We start from the raw sequence: 8882 nt of genomic DNA, 5'->3' as shown, positions 1-8882 counted from the left end.
CGGCTGTCGCTGTCCCTGCCCCGCTGACCAACCCCTAAACCTCTGTAGCAATTAGGAGCCACCTGTGATCCCCCCAGTAGCGAGCTGGTCCCACAGCCTGGGCAGCCCCACGCCCAGCACTGAGCTCCAGCCTGGTCAATGCCATGGAAGGACTGGGAATGAGGGGTCTCCTCCAAGCCCACCACCCCGGGAAGGACAGGACCAACCACTGCAAGGACGCTGCCAGCAGCACCGTGTGGGTGTTGTGAGAAGCGGATTTGGGGCCACTCTTCAGCTGTCAAAGCCACGGATGTGTCCACAGGCCCAGCTGGCAGAGGTGGAGGTGGAGGATCCTCCAAAAGCACCTCTTTTTCTCCAAAGACTACGGAAAAGCTGGGGAGAAGGGTCTCGCCCAAAGGCTTGCTGCTCCCCAGGCAAGAGCTGGCCCCTGTCACAAGGTCACCCCATGGTGAGGGACACTGTGGCCTCAGAACATCGGGGAAAGTTGGAAATTGTGGGACACAAACCTCCAACTGCTTTCGAAGCCCTAATAAAGGTAATGGGTAAATCCTCATCCTGCTCCATCCTGCCGTGCCCCTTCCAGGGGTGTCCCATAACCCTGGTGCTGATTTCTTGGGAATGACGAGCAGCTTTTAGAAGGTCCAGCTCAGCTAGAAACCAAACTTCACCCCTTCAAACTTCCCCCTGAGGGCGGGCAGGGATGGAAAACCAAGAGCAGACATGAGGCTCCTGAGGGGGACCTCCACAGTCCCAAAACATCAGCTTGGGATGAGACAATCACCAGGATCCAAAGCAGGAGAATGAGGCCCAGGGCCAGCAGCTCCACTCTCAGCTACATCTGGTCTCGAAGGAGAAGCTCAAAAACATCTGGAGACTGGGTTTGTAATTAAATTATCTTGGTGTGGCAGCAGCAGCTGAGGGTGGTGGGCTCGGGGCCAGCTGGGCACCCAAACCAGGGCTGGGGGGGCACAGTGGGGTTGGGGGCTTGGCTGGACAAGGGTGACAAGGGCATTGTGGCTAAACTGTCCCCTCTCAGAGAGCCCAAGGCTTCTGTGCCCTGATGGTTCATGACATTTTGGGCTCCAAGCAGCTCCTGCAACTGCTCTGCCCCACAAAAACAGCCAGAGAAGGGTAAAATTCCAAGCAAAAAGGGCTTTTCAGAAGTAACAGGATGGTTCTTGTTTACCTTGGTGGAAAACTGGGATTCAGTTTAAACTGCACAAAACCAGCATTTTAAAATTGATTTTTACTAGTTCAATAAAACTACCCCAAATTAGTTCTGCCACATATATATATAAGTAATTCAGGCATATTTTACTTATAAAATTGGTTAATTAAAAAAAGGAGCATTCACACAGAGAGAAAAGAACTGGCTGTTCCTGGTTTCCACGTTTGCCAAGATTTTAAGACTAGCAGAGCTCATCCCTGCATTCCTTGTTTTCAGTTTCCAAATGGAAGAGGGAAGTTTTTTCTGGCCTTCCCAGCTCCCAACAGACTCCTCAGATCTGTGTAAACAGCTCACTTAAGTGACTGAACAGAATGATACAAAAAATAGAGAAAATTTGCTGTTTGCACCTGGTGAGGAACCCCTGGTGTCAAAAGCAGTTTTGGTGAACCCAGTCCTGCTTTGCTGCTCCCTCAGCCCAGGGCTTTGGCTTCCTTTAAAATGCCAGAAGTAAATAAATATTTCTGTACTGTTGTTGCTTTATTTGAAATGCTTGGAGTAGTTTCTAAGGAGCCTGGAGATGGGGTTTGGTCTCATTCTATACTGAGAGTGGCCTGTGTTTAAAACACATTTAATGTAAATAAATATACCAGGATTTACAGTCCAGGCTCTGTATTTTGTCCTGATTCCTGTCACAGAATCATGGGATTACTCAGGTTGGAAAAGCCCTCCAAGATCATTGTGTCCCCCAGCACTGCCGAGGCCACCACTGACCCCTGTCCAAGTGCCACATCCACAGGGCTTTTAAATCCCCCCGGGGATGGGGACTCCACCCCTGCCCTGGGCAGCTGTGCCAGGGCTGGACACCCTTTCAGGGAAGGAATTTTCCCTCATATCCAACCCAAACCTCCCCTGGCCCAGCTGCTTCCTCTTGTTGTTGGGAGAAGAGATCGCCCCCACCCCACCCCCCCGGCTGCAACCTCCTTGCAGGGAATTGTAGGGAGGGAAAATCCCTGTTTCCCATTGGGGTGCTCAGGCAGGGTTGCAGTCCTGGGGAACTGAACCTGGCGGCTCAGCCTCATCTTTCCACATGAGTTCAGTGAAACCCGGCAGTTCCAGCTCCGGTAAATAACCCCCGTAAAGCTGAAATGGAATTTCCCCTCGGAGCAGTGAGTTAGGAGAGATAACCCCCAACACCCTGAACCCTCTGCAGAGCCGGGCTGTGGGCCAGCAGCAGCTCCTCGGTCGGGACTCCCCCCGGCTGGGGATCACCAGGATGCCGGGAGCGCACGGTGCCTCCAGGAAAAGCTGTTTCTCTTGTTTAAATGCAAGGGAAAGGTGGGTGGACACGGGACCATCCTGAAGAGAACTGAAGGTTTTTTTCCTCTTCCAAGGAATGCGGAAATCGCGGCGTGTGACGCTGCTTTAGATGGGATGCTCTGGGTTGGAAATGCAGGAATTGGAGAGCCAGAAGATGGCCCGGCTGAGGTTTGAGAGCCGCTTATGCAACCGCGGCTGTGCCCGGGGCTGTGCCCGCCCGGCGCTCATCACGCGCTGCCCGCGCCGCTTCTGCCTCACTGACTGCCCAGACAGCGCCGGGGACAAACCCAGCCTCGGGGAGCCCGGCCCGGATCAGCCCGGCCCCTCCGTGCTGGCTGCGGCACAAATTATGTGGATTTAGCACCGCTGTCACCGCCGGAGCTGCGCAGGACACGCAGGAGCTGCGGTGACACAGCACCGCCACCCAGGGCTGGGCTGCGAGCTGCGGCTCGGCTCGTCCCTCACCAGTGCTGGCAGATCTAAACACGACCTGGAGTAGAAAACACAAAAACACGCCCAGATGTTGCCGCTCCGGGGTGACGGGACACCTGATAGCGGCAGGACCCGCTGTTCCCTCTGCTGCCGGCACTGACATTTCCCTGTGACACCACCGCGTCTCCAGCAGCAACACCCGGGGGCTTCTCGGAACAGCCCCGCTCTCCCTCATGTTTATGGAGCAGCTCTCCACCCTCGGCTCCAGCAGCTCCAGCCGCTCCGGGGGTGATGCTGCTGCTTGGAAACTGCAGCCACACACAGCAAACGCGGGGCCTGGGGGAGCCAAATGACCTCCCGACACGGGACAGTCCCTGAACACCAGACAAAGGCCAAAGCAGTGGCGGGGGGAGGGGGGGCTTTATGGGGAGTAAAAGTCCTTTAAGTACTCCCTAGAGCCGCCCATCCCAGGTTCTGTCTTGTTTTTCTCAAAAGCAGGGATGGATGGGCTGTGTCCTCTCTCATCCAAGGTCAGCTTGGCCGGGGCTGGGAGCAGCCTGGGACAGTGGAAGGTGTCCCTGCCCATGGCAGGGGTGGCACTGGGTGGGCTTTAAGGTCCTTTCCAACCCAAACCACTCCGTGATTCTCTGATTCTCTTCCCCATGTCCTCTTCCCCATCCTTCCTATCTCCTTTCCACACCATCCCCCTCCTTAATCCCATGGTATTTCACGTTTGCATCTCAGGCAGCAGCAGGAAGATGCTCGTCACCAGGTTTTCCCACAGCCTTGTCGAGCTGAGGATCAGAGAAAGCTCCCTGAGCTCTGGATTTGCATTGGGCAGGTTGGAATCCAAACCAGCCCCAGGGCAGGAGCTCCTTGTCACACCTGTGACAAACCAGCTCCCCTAAAGTGTTTGCTGAACTTCTGACATTTTGGGAGAAATTGGAAGCAATTCCTTGGCAGAAAGGGGATTCATCTGACAACATCCAGCCAGCTCTATCCCCATGAACAACAGAGAGTAAAACATCACAGAATTATGGAATCCTTTAGGTTAGAAAAGGTTTCTGAGATCATCAGTCCAACCATTCCCAGCACTGCCGAGGCCACCACTGCCCCATGTCCCCACGTGCCACATCCACACAGCTTTTAAATCCCTTCAGGGATGGGGACTCCACCACTGCCCTGGGCAGCTGTGCCAGGGCTGGACACCCTTTCAGGAAGAACTTCTCCTTAATATCCAACCCAAACCTCTCCTGGTGCCACTTGCCACTTGCTTTGAGCCAGAAATGTCCCGAGCTGGCCGGTCAGCCCCGTGAACTGCGGGCCAAGGCTGAAGAGCCAGGCAGCAACATCAGGAGGACACAACCAATTCCACCATGATCTGATCTGGGATGGGTCTTGCCGTGATGAGGAAACTTTTAATTGCAATAAACAGGAGAATATGGTGAAATCACGGAGCACTGGTCTCAGCCCGAGGCAAACAAAGCTCCCCAAGCTGCACATCTGTGAAAGTGCCTGTGATGAGGTAGCACCACCGTGAGCACTTGTGCATTTATGCAGGGGGAAAGTGCAGAGCTGTTGTTGTGAGCATGGACACACAGATCCATTTTAAACAGATCCATTTTAAACAGACCCCCTGCTATATAAGGGGGGCTCCACAGTTTCCTTCACCAGGTGAAAGGAGGAAACATTCACAACCAAGCCACACCTGAGCAACTCACCAGCAGAAATGGCTCCAGGTATTTTTTATTTCCGTTTTAAGGGATTCCCAGTGCTGGGTGTGTAGGGTGACAGGAGATGATGATGACGGGCTGGTTCTGTGGTGGGCTGCACACACTCCTTGCCATCCCTAAATTAAAATATGGCAACTTCTAAATCCATGAAAAAGAAAACATTTCCCTCCAGTGTGACTTTAATCCATGAATTAATCTTTAACCTAAAATGGGTAAGGAGATCAAGCCCCAGTTATAATAGTTGTTATTACAAATAATTGTATTATTATAAATATTAGCAGGGATATTAAAACTCATATTCCAAGCTTCAGACAGGGATGAGGATGATGTCTAATGCTTATGTCCAAGTCCTACAGGCTCCGGGGCATTCCCCCTCCTAAGGCTCTTTGTTTGAGATGAGCTTTGTGGTCTGTGTGAGCACAGGAGGCACCTGTGTTGGATGTCACGGGCTGAAAACCTTGAGGCTTGACCAAGATCCCCAAATCCTAAAGGTGTGACCCAGGGATCAAAAGCAGCTGGTCACAGGACAGGTGATGCCACCAGCTCTTGTCCCAGAGAGGGCAGGGACAAGGCCTAGGGGAAAACATGAATGTGTCAGGGAAAACCACAGGGACACCCCTTGGTTTTCACAGAGCAACCACAATTCCAGCCAGGAAGACGCTGCTGGTCACACTGGGAGCAGCCCCAGCCCCGAGGGCAGGTCCAGTGAAAGGGTCTCCCTCGATTTTGGGGAGGGCGGAGCTCACCCATAGTGTCCAACAGGGCACCAGGGAAGGTGAGCGTGGATCCAGCATGGGCAGAACAGGCTGGGAATGAATCCCCAGGTGCCACCTTGTGCTCAGAACAGTCCCCAGGGACTCCCAACACCTTCCTCTCCACTTTGCAGGGTCCTGGCTCTCTCCTCTGGCCATTGCCGTGATCACCCTGGGCCTGCAGTGGCCACAGCCAGCTGCCACCTTCCCGGCCATGCCCCTCTCCAGCCTGTTTGCCAACGCTGTGCTGAGGGCTCAGCACCTTCACCTCCTGGCTGCCGAGACCTACAAGGAGTTTGTGAGTGCTGTGGCCTCAGGCCACCTCCTCTGTTTGCCTGATGGCTCCAGGACTGTGGAATCCCAGAGAATTCCCAGCTGTTGGTGTCTTTGCCACCTCTCAGGGAGGAGAAAGAATCTTAACAGGATAGGGCAGGTTGTGTCCCAGCAGCCTGGACACTGTCACCTCTCTGTCCCCCCTCTGACTCCTCCTTGGGGCCATTCCCACCTGCGTCCAGACCCTGCACAGGAGCAGCTGGGAGGTGGCACAGATATTTTGCAGGACTTCCCTGTGTTGGTCACCTCTGTTCCTGGGAGGGTCTGAGAGCTTAAAGCCACCAAGTGTCTGCTGCTGCCCAGGAGCTGGCACGGGCTGTCCCTTTGGCACGGGCTGTCCCTGGGGATCATCTCCTCCTTGGGAGAGCCTGTCCCAGGTGTGTTCTGTGCCCAGCACCTTGCCCTGGGCAGAGGGAGGCCTTCAGGGCAGCTGTTGTGCCAACACACAAACTCCTGTTTCCCAGCTCTCCACCCTGGCCAGAGGCACCTCCTGTCTCCCATTTATTCCTTGCTAAGAGGAATGGTGCAGGAATTCAGCTTGGGAATTCTCTGTGCTCTTCTCCAGTCCATGGGCAGCAGACCTGAGTGTATCTGGGATGTCTCCACAGGAACGCAGCTACATCCCAGAGGACCAAAGGCACACCAACAAAAACTCCCAGGTAGCCTATTGCTACTCGGAAACCATCCCTGCTCCCACAGGGAAGGAGGATGCCCAGCAGAAATCGGTGAGTTCTGACCTGGGGCAGGCACAGTCCTGTTTGAAGAGTCCCTACTGCAGGATCAGAGGGCTTCCACCTGTGAGACCTTCAGTGTTTCTGCCCTCCTCTCTCTTCTTTGCTATTTATACCCTGCAGACTCCTCTGGGCTATGCCACAGATCATATTTCCAGCTGCAGGATGGGAACACTGCTGTCTGCACAGGACATGGGGCTGGGGGTGCCCTCAGCCTGCAAACCGAAGCTGCAGGAGCAGTGTCCCCCTCTGGGTCACTCCGGGCTGCTCCAGAAGGAGCAGGACACTTGACCAAACACCACACCTACTCACCTTTGACCCCTTCCTGCCTCAATTTCAGGACATGGAGCTTCTCCGGTTTTCCCTGGTTCTCATCCAGTCCTGGCTGACCCCGGTGCAGTACCTGAGCAAGGTGTTCACAAACAACCTGGTTTTTGGCACCTCAGACAGGGTGTATGAAAAGCTAAAGGACCTGGAAGAAGGGATCCAAGCTCTGATGAGGGTAAGTCCCAGCATGACTGTGGAATAACAGAGATCTCCCAGGCACGGGGCACCCTCAGGGATCCACAGACCATGAGAAATCTCCCCGCCTTCCACAGGGCATCCTTTGGACCTGGCTTCCCTTTAGATAACAAGATCATGACCCCCCAGTACACAGGTCCCATCACTGGGGAGGGCAGGACACAGGACAGGTGTCACCAGCACTGCCACAGCCCCTCAGGGAGCAGAACCCACCAGGAATCGCAACCTTACCGATCCAAAATCTTTCCAAACCCAGCACCAAAGAATTCCCAGTTGCTGGAATCCACCAGACAAGCAGCAGCTCAATATTTGTTTCATCTCCAGGCAAAGTACTTTGAAACAGGGCAAATTTTGCAAGGTTTGCAACCTCACAACATTTTACAAACACATTTTTGTGCAGGGAAGGACTTGCTCTGATGTTTCCCCCTTCCATTAATACAACACCCAGGGAGCTGAGGGCTGGAGGGCGATCTCTCCAAGGAAGATCTTGTCAGAGAATCCCAGAATGGATTGGGTGGGAAGGGACCTTAAAGCCCACCCAGTGCCACCCCTGCCATGGGCAGGGACACCTCCCACTGTCCCAGGCTGCTCCAAGCCCCATCCAGCCTGGCCTGGGACACTGCCAGGGATCCAGGGGCAGCCACAGCTGCTCTGGGCACCCTGTGCCAGGGCCTCCCCACCCTCACAGGGGGGAATTTCTTCCTGAGGCTTAACCTGAATCTCCCCTCCTTTAGTTTAAAACCATTCCCCCTTGTCTTGCCACAATCTGCCCATGTAAAAAGTCACTCTCCCTCTCCTCTATAAGCCCTTTTAAGGTCTTCTTAATTTTGCGTTTGTTGTTTTAAATTAAGTTGCCCATTATCTGCCAGGACACCCTTCAGTTATGCTTATTCTGTAAGTTTATCTGCCAGCATCACCCTGAAGCTGAACTGTGAGAAATGAGCCTGGACAGTATTTGTATCATCACCTAGCAGTTCAGTAACCCTGCAAGTGAGGCCCTGTGAGCAAACACAGACCTTCTGTGCTGGAGAAAGCACCAAAGGAGTCAGGACCACTGCAGATTTTGCTCTCCATTCCATGTGTGCTTGGGCACTGGGAAGCCACACGCAGAAACGACACAGATCTTCCTATTTCACCCATTTATGACACTTTTTACTCCACCAAAACCATTCTGTTGCTGAGCACAGCAGGGCGAGAGGCTGATTCAAGTTCTCCAGATGGAGATGTGGGGCTGGCTCAGAGCTTTGGGAAAGTCAGGGAAGAGAGAATCATTTGTGCACTTGCCCATCTCCTTGGCTGGAGGGGCTGCACAGACACCCTGCGATCTTGCCTTTATTCTAATCCCCCCCGGATACTCCTCCCTCCCCGCAGCCCCGCGTGTGTCCCTGGCACACCCAGCGCAGCATCACCCGCGGCACCCCCCCCACCTGTGCCTCCAAAACCACCCCTGAAATCCCATTCAAGAGCGGCGGGGAATCCCCCTGACCTCTCCCAGAGCTCGGCGGGAGGTTTATCCCTGGGAGCTGCCCCTGCCCGGGCCCGCCTCTCCCGGAATGTCCCCGTTGTCCCGCAGGAGCTGGAGGAGCAGGGCCCGCGGGGCGCGCAGGTGCTCAGACCCACCTACGAGAAATTCGAGCTCCACCTGCGCGGCGAGGACGCGCTGCTCAAGAACTACGGGCTGCTGGCGTGCTTCAAAAAGGACCTGCACAAGGTGGAGACCTACCTGAAGGTGATGAGGTGCCGGCGCTACGGGGAGGGGAACTGCGCCCTCTGAGCCCGCGCCGCTCCGGCGAGAGGAAACTGGAGAATAAAACCCGCTACTGCCCACACGAGTCTGGCTTTTGGGGGAGACGGGATGTTCGAGGGGGTGGGAGGGGTGAGGTGCCGCCAGGGC

At 54.7% G+C, this 8882-nt stretch overlaps 1 protein-coding gene across 1 annotated transcript; it reads left to right on the top strand.

Moving 5' to 3' along the window:
* The first annotated feature begins 4549 nt into the window (after positions 1-4549).
* LOC103616989 (somatotropin) lies at positions 4550-8815 on the top strand. Its single transcript, XM_008635243.2, has 5 exons — positions 4550-4656; positions 5537-5700; positions 6344-6460; positions 6807-6968; positions 8562-8815. The coding sequence occupies exons 1-5, from the start codon at positions 4647-4649 to the stop codon at positions 8760-8762; spliced, it is 654 nt and encodes a 217-aa protein (XP_008633465.1). The 5' UTR covers positions 4550-4646; the 3' UTR covers positions 8763-8815.
* Positions 8816-8882: the final 67 nt, after the last annotated feature.

This window comes from Corvus brachyrhynchos, unplaced genomic scaffold, assembly GCF_000691975.1.
Source record: "Corvus brachyrhynchos isolate BGI_N302 unplaced genomic scaffold, ASM69197v1 scaffold96, whole genome shotgun sequence".
NCBI classification, from domain to species: Eukaryota; Metazoa; Chordata; class Aves; order Passeriformes; family Corvidae; genus Corvus; species Corvus brachyrhynchos.
The sequence above is the reverse complement of the archived record's forward strand: the minus strand, read 5'-3'. Positions and strand labels throughout refer to the sequence as shown.